The 21790-nt window shown below is 38.6% G+C and overlaps 1 protein-coding gene across 1 annotated transcript in view; it reads right to left on the bottom strand.

The window, feature by feature from the left end:
• The window catches only part of ARID2 (AT-rich interaction domain 2), a 204165-nt gene that overhangs the window by 114638 nt on the left and 67737 nt on the right, over positions 1 to 21790 (bottom strand). Inside the window, exons 3-6 of the mRNA XM_019515774.1 lie at positions 5948 to 6081; positions 4851 to 5069; positions 3677 to 3766; positions 153 to 220 (exon numbers count right to left, since the gene is read on the bottom strand). Coding sequence (XP_019371319.1) covers positions 153 to 220; positions 3677 to 3766; positions 4851 to 5069; positions 5948 to 6081 — 511 coding nt within the window. The remainder of the gene's footprint in view (positions 1 to 152; positions 221 to 3676; positions 3767 to 4850; positions 5070 to 5947; positions 6082 to 21790) is intronic.

The raw sequence follows: 21790 nt of genomic DNA, 5'->3' as shown, positions 1-21790 counted from the left end.
TGATTTCGCAGCCAACCATATTTCCCGAAAAGGTATAAAGCTTGAGCATAGTTCAAAGTAACCTTTTAATTAAAACCATTTTGGTACATTATGAGATTTAGAATTTTCCACCCGTGGTACAGTTAAAAGTAGTTTAATATTTTTAAAATTACCTTAACAAAATCTCTATCAGTTTTCTCTTTCCATTCTTCTCCAAATACAGCAGAAAATGATCCTAAAGCTTTAAGCATAAAAAGTAACATTCAGTAAAAAAAAAAAAAAAAAAGTACACTTTTCCATTTGATTTTCTAGTAATCCATAATCCAAATAAAATCCAATAATATTACAGACCACTCACAATGTTTATTTTTGCCTAGTGTACCTGTACAGTAAATTGTAGCAAGCCACCCTAATTTCAATTTCTGTATATTCAACCCACTAATTAGAAGTATTACAGCCTATTTTGAGGTAAATATTTGAAAAGCCTTGAATAGCCATGAAATACTTTTCTGGAGTTTTTTTCAATAGTATGAAGTGACTGTTTAGTTTTAAGTCTTATGCACAGAATAAAGTAAAAAGTATTCCTAGTTTAGACTGGAACTATAAATTAAGGAAAAAAACCTGTAGTGGAATTTAACAACAACAAAAAAAAATGTCTGGACATCACTGCTACTTAAAAGAAATGCGCGCATTTTACCAGAATCTTTTTGGTAAATCTTGGCTCCTCTGGTAAAACCAATGCTACAGTCTTTCTAGTCTATTGCTTCTTGAAAGCAGCAAAGACTGCATACAGTTCACCAGATTCTAACTAACACGAAAAGAACTATTTAGCATTCTGGAAATATATAATTAATTAGCATCATATGAAGTAATATTAAAATAGAACCTTCTTCCTAATTTTTGATGTGTGAAAAATGTTACAAAATAAAGCAACACTTGGCATCTTAGGCCATGTCCAGATGAGCATAGCCATGCAGGAAGTGACACTGCAAACATGTCTCCAGTGTTACATACTATACAACCAGACGTCAATATCCAGGGGTCAAAAAAACAAAAAAAACAAAAAAACAAAACAAAACAAAGCAAAACAAAACAAAACCCATGGGAAAAAAAAGGAAAAAAAAAAGCGAGCAGCGCACACAAGGACAGCGTGTACTGCTCAATAGCAGAGACAGGCCAGCCAGAGCCATGATCCAGCTGCCAGCCAGGCTCTGTGTGACAGAATCACTACTGCTGCAGAAAGCCCCTGGACCCCAGGTAAGGCTGCTGGGGTCAGCCCAGTTCTGGCTCCAGCCTCCCCTACCCTACCCAGGGTAACCTGCCATGCGCCAAAGTGCATGTGGCATGGGCGTTCCCCAGAGATAAGTAGCAGCGGCACAAGGTGCGCTGCTGCTAGTTGTTCCCAGGGAACCAAACATCCACACTTATCTGAACGTGGCCTTAAAGGGCATGTCTACACGAGACATTTACTGCATAGTAGATGAATTAGCTGCGCAGTAACCGCTATGCATCTACGTGTGCGGCCTATAAGGCTGGAGAGTAAACTAATTTACTTTGCAGCAAGACAGTATTTGTAAAAACAAATATTATCCCCACTGCAAAGTAAAAAACTGCAGCAGTGCATATGTAAATGCTGCCCCTGCTGGCTGGGACACAAGGGTGCTTCACTGCGGGGGCTGGCTGCTGGCCATGCCCTAACCAGCCTGTTGGCAGCACACTGACCCGGGGTAAGCAGCCCCAGGTTGACAGGCTGACCCTCTGGGTCTCTTGCCAGCCACAACTGCTACCAGGGCTCAACATGCTACAATTCCGGGTGCACATTTACATGCATGCCCAGGGAGCAATGAACTCTGGTGCGGTAAGCACCAGAGTTCATTGCATCATATTAATATACACGTGTAGACATGCCCAAAGAATCCAAGACCGCAACTTCTACAGCTTCAGTAGCAAGGCGTAAATATTTTGAGGATGTAAACAAGTTATTTAGCAGGATTTTACTTGCCAATGGGAAGAAGGTTTTATATTAGTGTGTTTCCAAAATTCATTGTAGAGTTTTAAGTTAAAAATGAATCACTAATTTCAAAATACTGAGAGAGTACTTCTGAAAAGGAGGGGAAGGCTGTCCTACCACATGTAATATAATTCTTTTCTAAAAAATATAAAATGAAACAAACATAAAATGGTAACAAAATTAAGCAAAAATACCATGCATCACAAAAAGCAAATAATAATCATAATAAGCAGCAGCAGCAAACTTTGCATTATAGGTATGCCAAATTTGAACTTTCTTGAATCCCATACTAACTTTAGATAAGCCATGAGCAATCTTAATTTACACCTAAAATTGTTTTCACAAAATTAAAATAATGATGCTATGCAAATTTAACCTAAATCCACAGTTAGATTTCCTTGCTTAATTACCAAAAGATTTACTGCTGTATAGAGTGCTCACGATTAAAACAACTAGGCCTGCAGTTCCTTTCTTTTAGGTGCCATAAAAACTGATAGGAAAACATCATCTCTGCTTTATAAATTCACAATATAAAAAACCAGAGATAAGTAAGCTTAAAATAATTTTTTTTAAATGCCAAAACTTTCCATCTCTGTCAGAGTGACAGATTGCAAAACTGGATAAATAACGAGTTATATTCTTGAATGAAGATTATGTCCCATTTTCAGGTGCTTAGGACCAAGGCCCGGGGAACCCAAATGTATTTGGCAACAACTAAGTGCAGCACATCCAGAAAGTCAGCAATGAGGTATGTAGCAGGGCACTGAGGTGCCTGCTACTCTGGGGAGCAATGAGGAAGGAGCCCAGGTGCTGGTTGCTAGGGCAACCGGAGGGAGCCAGTGACTCATACCTGTCAGCAGTCAGATGACAAGAAGGGGCAGGGCCTGGCTCCCACTTAAACCCCAGGACTGAGTACAGGGAGGCAGTTCCCTGCTGGCAACCAGAGGGGAAGAAGCTCTGCCAGACTGAGCTAAGAGGAGAGGCCAGACTGTAGGTATGGCCCAAGATTGGGGAACTGCCTCCCTGAACTCAGTTCTGGGGTTTACATGGGAGCCAGGCCATGCCCCTTCCGGTCAGCTGACCGCTGACAGGTATGAGTCACTGGCTCCTTCCGGTTGCCCTAGCAACCAGCACCTGGGCTCCTTCCTCATTGCTCAGAAGAGTAGCAGGCACCTTAGTGCCCTGCTACAGGGTATTATTGGTGAAACATGGCACATCAGTCTTATATTTTGCTGAGACCTTCATTGCTGGATGTAAAAAATAATTCCCCCAACAATAGAAAAAAACACTATAAATTTGCCTCTCCTTTATAGAAAAAGTACTATCCTCGTACTTTTAGTCCTCGTTTCAGTGCTTTTCAGTTGAGGAAGACTGTTAGCATGGTATCACTAGTAGGCCAGTTATGAAACAACCATACAAAAATCATAGTTTTGACTTAAAAAGGCAAACAGGAGAAAGAGCTCTCCAATCTTTCAGTGTCCAAGAAGTCACAAAACAAAAGAACATCCAAAAACTGCTGAAGCACCATTTATAGGTTTTTTTCCCCTATAAAAGTGATTTTGAAGAAACAATTATCCTGACTCAGCACAACAACAATTTAAATTCAGAAACTAAGGATGGGCCTCTTGGAAGCACTAACTAGGATATCAGATTTAAATTCAGCCTCTCTTGAATCATTTCTTGTACCTGGGAGTCCTTGCGACTGGCCCAGAGTCAGACAATATTTTGGTCTGGGTACGTGTGAGGAATAGTTTAATCTTGTAGAACAACATCCTACTAAGAAAACACACATACATAATCTGAAAAATCTAACGGAGAGAAATTAGACCAGAATTAACATCAGATTACAAAAATGACATATTACATATTAAAAATGATTAAGTAAAAACTTATTTTAATTTAAAAAGTTGATAGTATAATATCTCACAAAGACAGTGACTCTAACACATCATTTTGTGAGTCTGTACATAGGCACTCACAAATACCGATTACTAAGAGACTTCCAAATACCCGTTAGTTAAAAAATGCATATTTCATAATTTGCTTAAACAGCTTTACCTTTGAAGTTACTAGTTCTTGACAGAAAAGTTTCATACAGGAGTTGTTAAGTTCTACCTATTGACACTTAGGTGATTTTACAATATTTTAGCTATACCTTTTCCTGACCAAAAAACCTCCAGTAAACAAAATCTAGGTTGGCCAGGAGGCCACATGCTTGTTACACAACATAGATCTTGATATTGAAATATTTTTGTGGAAATATTTACAATTTTCTTTAAATAGTAAAATGCAAGCATCTCAACTAAGTATTTCTTAAACCAAGATTGAGCATTTGGATGATTTAGAGTTTTTATTTCTAGATCTTCTATTAAGGAACTGAGAAAAACCTCTTTCTATCAGAATTCCAATTTGGTGTCATTTTTATGAGATGCTGTATTTTGTAAGTTATACTAAACACGTATCTTTAAAAAATAATCAGGATCCTAGGTTTTCACCAGAAAACACACAAATCTTAACATTAGGATCTCAACATAAATTTAATGCTAAAAATATTATAACTACTACTTAAATAATTTAAACATACCACCAAAAATCTAATTTATGTTTTACTAAAATTAGTGTTCCATGATATTAACTTTCGGTAGAATAAATATATTTTAAGTTACCGGAACTAAAAAAGTTATGTAACACTTACAAAGCACAAGTTACCATGGAATAATTAAAAAAGAAAACTAAGCATCAACTTTATTACAATTCAGTCAAAAACAAAATTTTACCGAACATGAAAACTGATGGTTATTTAAAACTATGTATGTATCTGAATCCTCTTGCTTGGCTTGTGAAAATGTTATATACTTACTGTCGTCAAACACCCCAGCATTAGCAAGCAGCAAAGTGATGATCTTAGGGTCTTTTTCAAGCTGCATGACATGTTTGCTTTCATTTGACAGAAGAGTACACACATTAATAGCAAAGTCCACTTCATTTGGGAGTCCAGATAACAGTGAAAGCACCAATTTATTATAGTCATTTGGCGAATTAAAGTCCATAGACAGCCCGTAACTTTGACGAAGGTAATCTAACAAAAAAAAAAAAGTGAAAACAATGTTTCTAAAACTGAGCCAATAAAACAAGTACTCATATTAACAGAATAAGTAAACAACTGATAACTGTATTTAGCACATGGGTTATAGAACTTGAGCATATTTCCCAAAATTTAATTTGTCTCAGGGTTTTTTCTTTTTCTATCTGCTTTCAGCAAGAATATCAGGGTCTTCCTTCTTTGGATGCGAATAAGGCCAGCTACATATTTGTCCCTTTTTTCATTTCAGAGCTGAAAACTACATTATGCTTTACCTTAAAACTGAAGGTTCGAAGTGGTTTTCAAGTTGAAAGCAGTTTTCTAAGTACTCAGATTTTTATAAAAAATATATTATGCTTAAACTGCAGAGATGACATCCACTTCTAATTGGTTTCTGGATTCTAATCCAGATTTGCATTTTCATCTGCAAATCCCCATGTGGTAGATTCTGGATGCCCTGTTGACTTCTGGGTTTCTCACGTTCTGACCTAAGAGCTGATATCAGCTGACTTCAGAATTAAACAATTAGAAATTTTACGAAGAAATTCATCAAGGAAAAACTCCTAAACTAATTCTTTACCTTGGCAGAACAGATCTTTAAATTGTGGATGTTCAAGGAAGTCTGTTTGAAGGCAGGTAACAATTTACCCATACTTGTTGGAGCACAGGTGTGTGCAATTACTTATAGATTTATGTTTGTTTTATTTTGCTTGACAGTGGAAATGATTTAGTTTGCACTAGATAATGATCTGACTTACTCAAGAAGCTGCTATTCTTAATAAACCTATAAATACATCTAGAAACTACTGAGTAGCCTGTCCCATCTTACACAACAAAAACTATAAATACTATTTTCCCCCCCTCAAAAATTTTACCTGACACACTGTGTTGCTGGTAATTGTAGGAAGATGGAATTGCACCAATAGGAAGTTGTGGCTTTGGATTGCCTGGTTGTACCTCATCATCATCCTCCCCAAAATGATGTACTTTCTCATACTTTTCCAAATACCTGAAATAAAAAAGCATGGATTTTTAATATTTGTGGTTTGACAAACACCTTTAACCCCCAAGAACTGAATTACTGAAGGAAACAGCAATTACAAAAACAGACATTTTCTGGAAAAAAAAAGTTAATTAAACTGTGGTATAAACGCAAGCTACCACATTTACTTGAATATAAGACCACCCCACCTCAATAATTAGTTTCTATACATGGAAAATTTATAAATTTGTTATAATTTTCCAGGCATAAACTCTAATTATTAGAGGTTTGCCTTGAATTTCTCCTTCTACCACTGCTATAGCAGGGAAAAACAAGTCTAGGGAGGGTCAGGTAGCCCTGTTGCCTTCTGCCTCTCCCCAGCTACTTCCCTCCCCCGCTTACTGTCAGACCCTGCTTTCCCTGACGACCAGGAAGCGAGGAGCAAATTTGAAAACACTAGCTTTGAAATAAACATGCCCATAGTAATCTACAAATGGGAAAGAAAAGCACAACTCAGCTGCAGGAGTGAAGCAGAAGTTAAAAAGTATTCAATGTAGTGGCTCACCATGACTTGAAAAAGGGTTGGTGCTGAGGGGAAGTGAGCACACTGGGTGCTACCATGCATCTTACCCAGATGGGCTGCGCTAACCTATCCTTGTGGTAGGTTCCCATCAGCATGTTTGCCCAGTATAAACCATGTGCTCTATAGTCATGCTCAGTGTTGGCTGCATTTAAATCAACTTCATAGTTGATTTCTGTTACTGAATACATTCTGGTTTAAATTGGCAGCAATTTAAAGACAGACAACGTACTTAGTGAGATTTCCTTGTGTATTAATGTAAAATGAGGGGCTTTTCCCCCCAAGGTTGATCAGGGAAAAAACCTTGTTTTGTATTTGAGTAAATACAATTTTGTATAAACACATACATGTGACAAAAGGCAATAAGAGGAACTATAATTTGAATATGTTCACATTTTCAGGAACACTCCTTGGCTAAAAATTTATATCTAGCCATTTTGTGAAAAAACACATTTTCTTTTTCTGAACATCCATTGTTGATTTTATTACCAGAAATAACTGTGCAGTTGACCAGTTAAACATTACTACAAACATTTAATCAATAATATCCTTCATAGCTGACAAAATATTCAAAGAATTTAAAGGCCAGAGAGGATCACTAGATCATAATATCTAAAGTAAGGGACAATATACAAGCATAACTGAGAGGTTCAAATAGTGGTTCATAAATAAAATGGAATAAGACACTAAATACCACAACACGGTTAGAAGTTCTAACTCTTAAAGGCAACTGCTTCAGAATCTTCCATACAGCAACACTGAATGTGTTATTTATGTGATAACACTATACACCAGAATGGTTTGAGAACAAAAGCCATACACAGACTGGACTGCATTGATAAAAGTGGTGGTAGCAGGGTAAAATGTTTTATCTTCATTAATTTACAGTGAAAAACTATTCATTTTCAGACCTTACTATAACACAGTCATCCTCAAGCAGGGTGCCAAGGCACCCACGGGTACAGTGAGTTTATCTGAAAGGTGTGAGGAGATAAGAAGAGAAGTATAGGTTCAGGTTTGTTTCTCCCTGGCTAATTCCCCTCCCCCACTGCCCAACCCCTCTGAAAGGAGGTAAACCTTGTAATATATAAATTAGTTTCTGAACCTGGGTGCCACTCAACTCACAGGAGTTATGGAGAGGTGCTTTCAGTCCAAAAAGGTTAAGAAACACTGATCTAATATATAATTTCAAACATATATGCTCAAAACTCAAACAAGTCACAACGGGTAATCTTTACATCCAAGACCCAATGACCTCAGTGGAACAATTCAGAAGCATGAAGTTATGTACATCAGCATTAGCAAAAATTAAGCCTTACATTACAATTTCTTGGAAATAAGGAAATCATTTTGTATCTTTAACTGTTAGTTTATTGATATAAGAATTTTTTTCCTCTGAGCAAAGGGTTCAATTTTGAAAAATGCTGTGGTTCTTAAGTCCCACTATTGTAAACAGGGGCTGAGGGCACTTGAATCTTGTATGATCAAAGGCCACATACAGACATCTAGTTTCTTCTGAGAGAATTGCTGCTGTCCCAGGAGAAACCATGTGTTGCAGATGTTCAGTATTTTTTTCTCAGAGCAAAAATGGCTACTCCAGGAGAAAAATAACTTGGGAACAACCAGAGTTAATCACTCCTGAGAGCTTCCCCTAGGAGAGCAAATATCTGTAAGTGTTCTCTTCTGAGAGAAGCCACAGTAGCCCAGGGTGCTTTGCTCCTGTCTACCACCCTCCTGCCCAGGAAAGAGCACGTTGCTCAGCTTGGACTGCTTTGCCCTAGCCAAGCAGGGAGCAGAACAAACCCCCTTTCACAATCCCCACTTTGTGCTGCAGTGAGACTGCAAGGCAGTCTGGTTCAGCCAGTCAGGACTGTTCTGTGTACTGCTGCCAACTGTTACCAGGCAGACTGAGAGAGTCTGCAAAGCATTCTGAGAGGTGTGCACAAGGGCCCTCTGGCTATGCAGCATCAGCACTGTAAACTCTCTGCCCTTCAACAGCTCAGCATATAAATGTCTGTTCAGGTGTCTCCCAGGTACTTTTTTTTTTTTTTTTTTTTTTTTTTTTTTTTTTTTTTTTTTAAACCAGGAGAACAAACCTGGGAGAATTCTTCCAGATCATTTGAACATGTATATGCAGCTAAAGTAATGAAGCATGTGCCTAAACTTTTAACACAAAAAGTATTCTGATTGACTTCAATAGGAAAACCAAAGTTTCCAATTAGGCACGTGCTTAAGTTCTTCATAGAACTCACTGAAGAAAGCATGAATTTAAAAATCAAGTAAAATATAAATTTTCATAACAGAAATAAATTGTTAAAGATTTTAGTTAATCCAATAAAAGGAAGGAAATTAAGAGTCAATAAAGGCTGTGATTAGGCACTGCATTGCAAATAACTATGATTAATATCTGTACAATATTTCAACATGTAAAGCATTATATAAAATAGTAAGCATAATTATATGACTCACTGGTGTAGTAGTCTCTTGATTAACCAGATTCCATCAACTAAACTAAGGACCCAGCAGAAATCTTAACTGTGATATCACTTTACATTTTCTGATTTGTAGGACTTATAATTATATTTCAATATTGCTTCCTTTACGATCTTTTGAAATAAAAAAACCCACTCATGTTACTTATTTTATAATTTAATGTCTGTTAAAAAAATATTCCTAAAAATTATGAACAACTAGGTTTTCTTTTTGCGTGATAACCTAATCCAGGAATTTCCCTGCCCCCTAGACTGTCCTAAATCCTTAGTTTTGCTCTTCCAGTTCATTTTCCTTCTTTCTGATTCCATTTGCTTCTTCCCGTTTCAATCCTTTTATCAAAAATTTTCAATCAAGCAGAATTTATAGTTTACATACGGCAATCACTCTTTGTTAGTGATGGATCATGCATAAAACCTAATATTTACCAAAACTCATGTTTTGGTAAATCCAAAAAATTACATATTTGCTTAAATAATCTATTGTATTTTACCAAAGAAGATACTTTATTCTTCTTTAAAATCTGCCACAATCTAAAGTTCATTGCACCAATCACTCCCATTCCACAGCATTTAACTATTATAAATTCGCTGCTGGGTGTCAGATCATTGAATGCATTGGTCATAAGGAAGAAAATCAGAAAGGACAGGCATCATTTTCTATTCAGAGATTCAGAGATGTTTGGGTCAGAAGGGACCTCAGCAGATAATTGAGTCCGACCCCCTGCCCAGGCAAGAAAGAGCACTGGGGTCAGACAACCCCAGCCAGCTGCATGTCTAGCCTCCTCTTAAAAGAACCGCAAGGTAGGGGAGATCACCACCTCCCATGGAAGCCGATTCCAGATTCTGGCAACCCTTACAGTAAAGAAGTTCTTCCTGATGTCTAACCTAAATCTACTCTCCGTCGATTTGTGACCATTGTTCCCAATTACTCCAAGGGGTGCCCTGGTAAACAGAACATCTCCTAATTCCTTGCTGCCCCACCCTGATGAATTGTAAGCAGCCACAAGATCACCTCTCAGCCTTCTCTTGCAGAGGCTGAAGAGATCTAGAATCTCTCCTCATAGGGCTTTGCCTGCAGGCCCCTAACCATACGAGTGGCCCTCCTCTAAACTCTCTTGAGGTTGTCCACATCCCTCTTGAAGTGTGGCACCCAAAACTGGATGCAGTACTCCAACTGCAACCTGACCAATGTCACATAGAGGGGAAATATCACCTCCCTGGACCTGTTTGCCATGCACCCGTTAATACATGATAAAGTGCAGTTAGCTTTAGTGTATCAGGTATCAAGTTTGTAGGTGTATTGGTCTAGAGAAAAAAGCAATCAGGACTTGCAGTAGATCGTCAATAGATGGAAAACTCCTCTGGGCAGTCAGTTCACAGCTGGTATGAAGCCTCACAGGAACCTCTCACCTCCTGTGATGATGTGAATCTATTGACTTCTCTGTGAAATCCTATGAAATATGAAATTTCATTTCAACCCAGGAGAACTTTTACAATCTTTTCTCTAATGCCTGATGAAGGGTGTTTGTGCCTGATTTAAGAAATTTTTTAGCAAAAATCTTATTGGTCTAATAAAAGATATCATCTCTACTATGAGTCCTGGTTAGCTTTACTAATCGCTTCGTCGCATTGATGACTCACGTTCATCTTGGAATCAATAATGACTCAATTCCCCTGCTTACTTTACACCTTTTAATAATTTTACAGTGTTCTTTTTAAAGTTACCAATACAACCAGCATCTGTGTGTTTTTAAAATGTAAGAGCTGAATTGTTCAAATTCTACATGCAAGTTATTGATACTGTGTGAGATCACATAACAGAAAAAGAGTGGAGATAGTGTCATAAAGGGAGAGTGTGGAATGGAGTGCCTCAGGGGTTGGTCCTAGGGCTGTTTTTGTTCAATGTCTTCATCAATGACCTGGAAGATGGCGTAGAGTGCACCCTCAGCAAGTCTGCACATAACATCAAGCTGGGGGAAGTGGTAGATATGCTGGAGGGTAGGCCTAGGATTCAGAGGAAAGTGCAGGGCTTTTGGTTGTAGCCATGTTGGTCTAAGGACACAGGCAGGTAAGGTTCTTTGAGTGGTATCTCTTATTAGAACAACTGAGTAGCTGGGGAAAAAAGTTTTAGGCAAGGTTTTGGGTACAGTCACCCTTCTCCAGGCACAGGGAGTCTCTGTTATCTGAGACTCCAAGGAATGAGAAGCTAAAAGTGTAACAGGATGCGAGTAAAAATGTAAATAGTTAGAAATTAGAAAGCAAAAGGTAAAACAGGTAAGGGAGGGGGAAAGCAGGCAGGGGGGAAAAGGGCCAAAGGGAGACAGCAGTGATAGGATACCAGGTAGAAAGAGGCTGTCAGTGAAAAAGGAATTAGTAGAAAATAAGGAAAACAGGAATGAGGGAAGCAGAAAGTATGACAGGATGTCAGTGAAAATATAAATAGGTAGAAATTAAAAAAACCAAAACATAAAACAGGGAAGAGAGCAGGAAGAAAGCAGGGGGAAAAAGACCAAAGGGAAATACTACAGTGATAACAGTACAAGGTAAAAAAGAGGCTCTTAAAGAAAAAGGAAATGGTTGGCAATCAGGAAGACAAAAGGCAGAAAAGTAGAGGGGGAAGGGAGAAAAGGTGAGGGGAAAAGAAGAATGTAAGAGATCAGGGCTGACAGGTACCCGATGAATCAGATGTCAGGCAGGTTGTAATGCGTCATAAATCCAATGTCTATATTGAGTCCGTTTTTTGTATCCCGTAGATTTATGAAGTTCAGAGGCTCATCTACAAAAGGCGTTTTGTAAGTTCACTTTGAGGATTTGAACTGAAAGATAGGAGGAGTAATTGTCTTGTGAGAAGTGTGCCCCCACAGGTAGTTGGGTATTCTTGTCTTTGATAGATTTTTGGTGTGCATTCAGTCTGGTGTGCAATTGTTGGTTGGGTTTCTCCTACATATTTTTCATCGAGGCATTTAGTGCACTGGATGAAATATATAACATTACTGGAGGTGCAGATGTAAGAGCCAGGGATGGTGATGGTTCTGTTGTGGGGTGTAGTTATTTTGGGGATGGTGGAGATGTGTTGGCATGTTTTGATGAGGTTTTCCTGAGGAAAGTGCAGGTCACTTACTAAATGGGGCAGGCAATGTAGTGACAGATGAGGAAGAAAATGGTGAAGTACTCAATGCCTTTTTCACTTCAGTCTTTACAACCAGAGTTAGCTCTCAGACCACTGCACCTGGCAGCACAGTTTGGGGAGGAGGTGACCAGCCAACAGTAGCAAAAGGACAGATAAGGGACTGTTAAGAAAAGCTGGATGTGTACAGGCCCAGGGGCTGGACAGATGCACCTGAAGTTGTTGAGGGAGTTGGCCAATGTGACTGAAGAGCTGCTCGCCATCATCTTTGAAAACTGACGGCAGTCAGAAGAGGTCCTGGACCATTGGGAAAGGGCAAATATAGTGCCCATCTTTAATAAAGGGAAGAAGGAGGATCTGGGGAACTACAGACTGGTCAGCCTCACCTCGGTCCCTGGAAAAGTCACAGAGCAGTTCCTCAAGGAATCTATTTCTAAGCATTTGGAGGAGAAAATGTGGATTAGAAACCATTAGCATGAATTCACCAACGGTAAGTCATGCCTGACCAACCTGATTGCCTTCTGTGATGAGCTGACTGGTTCTGTGGATGTGGGGAGAGCAGTGGATGTGATGCACCTTGACTTCAGCAAGGCTTTTGATATGGCTTCTCACAACATTCTTGCAAGCAACCTAAGGAAGTATCGGTTAGATGAATGGACTGTAAGGCAGATAGAAAACTGGTTGGATTGTTGGGCTCAGACGGTAGCAATCACTGGCTCAGTGTCTAGTTGGCAGCTGACGTCAAACCCTGGGGGCTAGTTCTGGGGCTGATTTTGTTAAATATCTTCACCAATGAACTGGAAGACAGGATGAAATGCATCCTCAGCAAGTTTGCAGAGGGCACAAAGCTGGGAACAGTACTAGATATGCTGAGGGTAGGGCCAGGATTCAGAGAGACCTCAACAAATTGGAGGATTGGACTAAAGATATTATTTCATGAGGTTCAATAAGCAAACGTGCAAACTCCTGCATGTAGCATGGAACAATCATCGCTACAGGCTGGGACCAACTGGCTAAGCAGCAGCTCCGCAGAAAAGGACCTGGGAGTTACAGCGGACAAGAAGCTGAATACCAGCCAAGAGAATACCTTTGTTGCAAAGACTAGGCATACCAGGCTGCAATAGTAGGAACGGTACCAGCAGAATGAGGGAAGTGATTATTTCTCTCCATTCAACACTGATGAGGCCATACTTAGAGTACTGTGTCCAGTTTTGGGTACCCCCACTACAGAAAAGATGTAGACAGATTCAAGAGAGTCCAGAGAAGGTTAGAGGCCTGAGGTACATGACTTCTGAGGAGAGACTAAGGGAACTGGGCGTATTTAGTCTGAAGAAGAAAAGACTGAGGGGAGAATTTAATTGCAGCCTTCAACCACCTGAAGGGTAGTTCCAAAGAGGATGGAGCTAGACTGTTCTCAGAGGTGGCAGATGACAGAACAAGAAGCAAGTATCAAGTTGCAGCAAGGGAAGTTGAGGTTAGATATTAGGAAAAGCTCTCTCACTAGGAGGGCAGTAAAACACTGGAACACATTACCCAGAGAAGTTGTGGAATCTCCATTCTTGGAGGTTTTTAAGACCTTAGGCAAAGCCTTGGTTGGAATGATCTAGTTGGGGATGGTCCTAGTTCGGGCATGGGGTGGAACTTGATGACCTCCTTAGGTCTTTTCCAAACCTAATTTTCTACGATCCAATGATTTTACACATCTAATGATGTTAGTATAGAGGAGCATCTTGCATCACCCTTACAAGGATTTTGCATAACTGTGATTTTAGAATCACTGCCCTATAGTGACAGCAAAGAAGATGCAAAACTCTGGCCTTGCTCCTGCAAACACCTCTGCACATGCTTAATTTTACTCCTGTGAGTCTTGACTCCAAATCCATTGAAATCAAATAAAAGACATGACAAAAACTTCAAAGAGCTGTGTATTAGGGCCATGAATAATTTCACTGACTTCAATAGGCATACCCAAGGCAATAAAGATGAACCTTTTTCTAGAAGCATATGATTATATGCTGAGACCAGACCTAAACCAACAAACCTCTACAACCTGAAGGTTAAGTATAGTATTTAAAAGTATTGCATAGGAGAACATAAAATGTCTATACAGAAAACTGTTGGGTACTTAAAACACATGGCCCAATAACCTGTTTACCAAGAACCTAAGAAACATTCAGGGGTCTTCCATTCTACCTAGCCTCTGCTTGTTTAGTTTACATACTTTCAGGTCATTATTAATTTCTTTTTCTTTCTAGTGCTTCCAATTCACACAATTTTATTGAGAGCTTCATCATACTCAATATTTTTTATAAAACCTTAGCTCCCAGAATCACGCAATTATATACAAAGTCTCCACTCTCTTTATTCCGCCCTTCTCTCAGAAGGAATTTCAGCTTCAAGGTTACAAAGAAAAAAAACTTAAAAAACATGAATGGATAAAGGTTCAAAATCTAGAGTGCAAACACAACACATTTATTTCTTTTAAAATATCATGATGGGGGGGCATAGAGTCATCATTCTGGAACCCTTTGGGTTTGTAATTACTTAACTTTAACTCTGGAAAAAGGAATTATAATACCTCCCTCCCTCTTTGTGTGTGGGAGAAGGGCGGAGGCTTATGTAGCAATAAAATCTGAGGTGTGCCATGGTCAAAGTTTGCAAGAATTAGATCATCCTGTTTATCAGAGATTAATTATACAGAATTCTGGCAGGGGCCAGATCTGGGCCTGTTGTCCTGTCTTATAATTAAGTAAACTATTACCTTTTCTTCTTACATGGAAGTTTGCAGTTACACTGTTTGGTCTTGAGTAAGGTCCCTGGCAGATGTGATTAATGGGGAAATGGGATCTGGGGCTGCTCTGTACCTGATGATCCTGACACTCAGCTGAATCTCAGGATTAGGCATGCAGCAGCCCCAGGGTCCAAGACACAGCCACTCTCTCTCTCATTTTTGGAATCAGGCAGGAGACAGCCCCAGGTTTGACCCCAGGGATTTGGGGGTGTCCTGTGCCCCATTCTAACTCTTGGCCCTGAGGTTGGGAACATAACTTCTACACCCTGCACCTGATCCCCAGTTGGGACCCAAAGCTGTCCTGTGCTTGACCCCAACATTTCACTGAACATTATGATCAGGCATGACATAACCCCAGGTCTTGAACCCTGGGATGAGGCACAGAGCCAGCATGGGGCCCAGGACACACAACTCCTGCCTTCCCACCCCATCTGATTCCCTGGACTGGGGAGGGGACAGCCCCAAGTCCCAGTTTGGCCCCAGCAGTCCAGGGATCTGAGGAATTTTTTGCTCATCTGAAACATCACACATCCTGCCATATATGTCTGCATAGCAGGAAGCCCAACTTTTGAGGTGGCGCATAAAATCCCTCAGACCCCCATCATGCCATTATGTTAACATCTGCCAGTAGCAACTAGCCATACAGTAAATATTACAAAGGTGACCTATTATTTTAGTCTATAGAGAAAAGCACTGATGTAACTCAGTTTAAATTTTATGGTTAAATGTACTCATTTTAAATTCTACAATTCTGTTCTAGATCTACTAGTCTGGTTTATAAATTGCTATGGGAAGAGTGCAAGGTGTTATTTCTCTCAGGGTACAGGAATTCTAGGTATGACCAAAGTCGGAGTTTCTTTCCCACAGGACAGCAAGTTATCATTATGGAATTTGTGTAAACTCTGCTGCGTTACCACCAGGTTCGTGACTGTGTCAGCTCTTGCACACAATCAATTGTGTGTGCAAATTCAGTTAAGCTGCTAATGAGTGGAAAGTTATTTCTCTGGGACCCAAGGCTATAAATACTGTATTTTGACTACAAAGGGCAGAAAATAAGCATTACAGGAATGAATATCTTAGAGTGGTTCTTTCACTGTATATAAGTACTAATAGTTATTATTAAACTGTATAGGTCTCAATCCTCTTTTATTCCTTTAGCTTACATTGGTGACTTCAAGATTAGGCCTTGAAAGACAGATGAAGCTAATACGTATTAAGAGGGATTAATAAGATTAATAAAATGAAGGGCCAGAATGTTGAATTGGTATGCCACACAAGGAGTCTACAGAGAGTGACTGCTGTGGGAAATTCAAAGTATTGTGCTATGGCCTTCATATATAATGTGTGTACCACAATGGGAACAGACAGCAGCTTTGCACTATGGCTATTCTGGGCTGCAGGACACCTTACTGGCAGCCTGCAGGAGACTACTATTAATGAGAGTGGTTGGATAACACTTGTGGCCCCTAGCCAATCCAAGAATTTGAGAAGTGCAAATGCAGCTTATGGCTGTTCTTTTTTTTTTAATCCAAGTCATATCTGTGCTGTATCTTGAGAGGTAAAGCATAGATTTTGTTCGTTTGTTTTGTTTTGTTCAAATATTTAATCAAAAGCAAAAGCCCTACAACATTTAAATGAGAAACTGAGAGCATAGTTTTTGAAAAATAAGTTTTGGATTTTTAACCAGAGACGTTTTTAAAAGATTTTAATGTCAATTTTTAAAGAATGAATCATCGGACCTCCTGAAGATCAAACTCCTTTAATAATATCTCAATCTGGACACCCGAAACTAAAGGAACACAAAGTTACTAATCACTTTTAAAGATTTAAACCAAAACAAGTTATGGAACTGGATAGACAGCACAGCAAAAATACAAATGAACAGTATTTATCTTCAAATTTACATTACAAAATTTAAGTTTCTATTTAGCAAGAAACTTCTAAGATTGATTTATTTAAAAAACATAACTTATACTTTATTATTTCAGAATGAAACATTATTCAACCTGGTTACTTGTTATAAATGCACGTAACTAAAATATAAACGGTGTTTTCAATAACACAATAATTCAAGCCTGAGGACCCCCAGCAGTCTGCAGACTATATCTAAGGGGTCTGTGAATGATGACTATGACCAATCAAAAATATGTGAATACCTACACTTACAACTCAAAGATGTCTGCACCTGCATTCAGAATTTTTTCAAGGATCCACAAATAAAAACTTGGAACATGTAGAATTTAGCAGAAATACTAATCAGAAACCGATAAGACAGTGGACGGAGCTATTACAAAAAGACTAATTACTATTATCAAAGTGCTGAACCCTCATATTTCTTGCACCTTTCTTTTTTCCCCCCTTATTAGCCTTCACCTGGCATGGGGTTAAACATATTACATTACACCAAACTCTTCACCTTCCCCTTACCCCCACTTATGTCTTCTGCTTAGGAGGAGGCTGCTGGGCAATCAGGAGGGAAACTTCTTCCATACTTCTGGCAACTGTACATGAGTTGGGCAAAGTGGGAATAATCACATGAGCTTCCTTTAGCAGCTACTTGACATTTGCTCTTGTTCCGAATTGAAGGAAGACAAAATAATTACATGCAAGACAACACCTCTCTCTGCCTCTAGAAATTTACAGTACCAAACTAGTACATCAAAAATGGATGCTCTTTAGTATTACTTTTCTAATAGTATCAGTTTGGAGAAGGACAAATGAGAGGATAAAAGTGGAACTCTCTCTGGGTTTGTGATAAAATCAACACAGCTGGTATGTCCCAGAAGCCATCTCTGATGTGGAAAGTATGTATTGCATCTACTAATGATATAATAATGGATGTAATAAATATGTCTATTTATTATTAAATATTAGTATTATGCTTGTAATGGACTCATTATTAGTGGCCAATATAAAGGTTTTCTTTGCTCTAATTTTTGCTTTTTCCTACTACAAATTCACTGGTCTAAACAGATCCACCACAGGTACAGTACTGTACTTGTGCATATAGCTATGCACAGCTATATGCTATGCTATATACGCATGTGCCCATACATACATACATGTATACAATTCCACGCAAGACAACACCTCTCTCTATACACACACGCTTTTTACTTGAGAGGTGACTTCTGGGCTATATCAGCTGTACTGATTTAACACAAAGCGCAGAGAAAGTTCCACTTTCATCTTTTTCCAAACTAACACTATTAGGAAAATAATGCTAAAAAGCATCCATTTTTGATGTATTAGTTTGGTATTGTAAGTCACTACATTTCCAAACCTAAGGTTATCAGCTTGCATAAATGAGGCAACACTTGTTAACTCATTCTACATGTTCTCATTGAATTCTCTGTTCACAGAAGCTAGGAATCACAAATAGCAAGTGCAACATGAAAATGTGACTCAGGAAACCTTAGTATACAACATCTCCACCTAAGATCATAGGAAAGCAGTGCTGAAAGGGACTGAAAAAGGTAATGTAGTCTAGCCCCCTGCTCAAGGCAGGATCATCCAACTAAAATATCCCAGTCAAGTGTCTGTCTAACCTGCTTTTAAAAGTTTCCAAGGATGGGGATTCCATAATTTCTCTAGGTAGCCTGCTCCAATGCATGAACACCCTCACAGATAAAGTTCTTCCTAATCTCTAGCCTAAATTTCCTCTGCTGCAGCTTGATGCCATTGTTCCTAGACCTGTCTCCCTAAGCCACCGAGAAAATCCCATGTACATCCCCTCTATAAACACCCTTCAGGTATTTGTAGATTGTTATCAAATCCCCCCTTAAGTCTTCTCTTCTCCAGACTAAATAACCCTAGTTCTTTCAGCCCTTCCTTGTAAGTTTTGCTTCCCAGGTATCTAATCAATTTTGTTACTCTCCACTGGGCTCTTTCCAATCTGCCTACATCCTTCTTGGAGTGTGGACCCCAAAACTGCATTTGTATTTGTGCATATGGGCATTGGTCCTTGTTGTTGCACTTCTCCCTTCACCCTTCTCAGAAAGTATTGGGATACAAGACAGTATCACTGGAAAGAACTTGCTGGTTCATCAGGCCCAGTCTCCTGCTACAGCAGATAGTAACTTTCATAAAACTGATCAAGGTCCATCTTAAAATGAAGTAAAACTAGTTCTTGCTCCCAACTCCTATTGTAAAGCTGCTTAAAAACTTCACTACTCTGATAGTTAGAAACTTTTAAGTTGTCCATTAGCTCTTCTCTCTCTGGTGTTTAAATATATCCCTGGAAGGAGGGGGTGGAGGTTAGAAAGAACAATCCTCATTTAGTTTAGTTCTCATTTTACTATACAAAACAAGGCAAGATACTCTCTCCATTCTGCTGATTATCCTAGCTGCTTTCTTCCACAAAATCTTTCTTGAACAACTTATTCCAGATGAGGTGTCACTGAAGCCTTCTACAAATACTTTACAGGCACATACGTTGGTGGCTGAGTCATTAAGTGACAGACTAGTATACTCAAGCATTTCACTTCCTTGGCAGTTCCAATTTAGGCATTCCCAGCTTGCAGCAAAAATTCTCATTAGTCCTTTAGTGTATGGCCTTACATTCTGTACTACTGAATTCTATTTCATTTCTTTTACTCTAGTACTCAAGTTCATCTTTTAGTATGGTGTCCTAGTCCTCTTCTGTATTGATGATTCCTACCAGCTTTATTTCCTTGAGCAAATTAGTTTAGGATATTACTCCTTTTAGAACCAAGGTCATTAATATATTAAAACTAAAAATCAGTCCAAGTCTGATCTCCAGTTGTAACCTGTTTAACCTGATGCTTCCCCTTCCAATACAACCCTATCTTGCCAATCATTTAGGCAATCCTTACAAACCCTGCAATTCTCATATTAACACCCGTCTTCTCAGCTTCACTGGTAAATTTTCCATATGGCATCATAAATGCTTCAGTGAAGTAGTTCTTCCATATTTTTCTTGTATAGAAAATCTCCCCCCCACTCAGAGTTATCAAGTCAATCTGACAGAATCTACATTTCATATGCCCTACATTTTATCCCATTTTTCATTTGCCTCCCTGTCTTTGATTAGTCTTTCATTCAAATTTGTTCTAGTCTTACATACTATTGAGGCAAAACTCATGGGCCTATAGGTATCCAGATCACTTCCTTTTGCATCCCATTTTAAATAAAGGCATTATCATTTGCCACTCTCAAGTTGCACAGTACCAGGCCTTATTTGATAGACGTGGTAAAAACCTAGCTACTGGGCTTGCAATTTCATGTGCCAATCCTTTCAGCATCCTGGGGTGAAAATTATCTAGTTTGACACATTAAATCTTTGCTCCCTTTTTGGATACAGTAATTTCCATTTCCATATCTTTATTCCTGTTACCTGTGTGGCCCAACATCATCCCCTTAATTGAATACTGAGGCAAAATATTCATTTGTTTTTTTGGGAATACTTAGATTACCTTTAATATCTACCCAAGCCCTACATTGTCTTTTTTTCATATGGCTAAAGAATATTTTACTATCTAATTCCCTTAGCAAAGTCTAACTCGTTTAAACATTTAGAAACTTCTACATCTCCCTACACTTCCTGACTCTAAGGTAGAGCTTTCTCAACTTATCAGTCTCTCCCTGCCCCTCTCCCCAGCCCCCTCCCGTCCACTCCTTGTAGCCCTTTTCTTATGACTCGTATCACTTTTGGGTGTTTATTCATCCAGTCTGATCTGGGGAACCTCCTTACAATTTCCCCCCCAGCCTGGAAGTTACTTTCAGATAGATTTTTTCCCCCTTTGCCTGAAAGCTTCTTCTACATTCAAAGCTTGAACTGTCACCTAGGCAGCAACGGCATGAGCATAATGTTAGTGAGATAAATATACTTTATAAAATATAAAAATAATCTTAATAAGTATAAATGAAAACTCCTACAGTTCAACAGTTCAAAACATATGCAATGATTGAAACATTTTAAAAGCTCAAGGAGTTATTTCTATTAAAAATTAGTCACTCATTTTGCTAAATACTTAGCTAATGTCTGTTTTAAAAATATTAATGGATGTTGTATATGATTACAAATAGCTTATACGTCTTTCCTTTTATATCATACATTACAGAAACAAATCTTGACATGAACACTACAAGTATTATAAACATATGTTAAACTAACTATAGAAAGAACATTATATAGACCATAACTATATAAAACTGAAATACATGTATAACTGTCATCATTAATTATGCTCCTTTTATTGTGAATATTTATATTACTGCATAACAAGGATTTGAATTGACACAAAGAACAAAATCCATGTTCTGTTGGTGACTTTAGCTTGGAGGGCTACCCTCATGGAAAGGCAAGTTTCCATGGTAGCTCAGTTCTAGACCTCTCCAAAAATTCTGGTTGCAAATTATAGTAAGTATCATATTATGCAGATGACTATTTGTTGTTTCTTGTTCATTACTTTGTTATTTAATATGTAAATAGATACAGCTAATGTGCTCATTAGAAAAAAACATAACAAGAAAAAGAAAAACATTCCCTTGTGCCTTTTCAAGGGCCTTATTAAAATTTTTCAGGAAAATTATTCCAAACTATAAATAGCCAGTTTTATGTAAAACTCCAAATAGTTTCGCTTTGCTTCTCACATCAACCTAAGAAAATTACTTAATTGGTATATTTACAGAGAAAGGGTGCAATGAAATGCATTACATCTACCAAGAACAGAGTTCAGTTTTTTCATTTCTCGCTCCTCTTTTTTTTTTTTTTTTTTTTTTTT

Source organism: Gavialis gangeticus, unplaced genomic scaffold (assembly GCF_001723915.1).
Source record: "Gavialis gangeticus isolate Ggan-Ray unplaced genomic scaffold, GavGan_comp1, whole genome shotgun sequence".
NCBI lineage: Eukaryota > Metazoa > Chordata > Crocodylia > Gavialidae > Gavialis > Gavialis gangeticus.
This window is presented reverse-complemented; position numbering and strand designations above follow the sequence as displayed.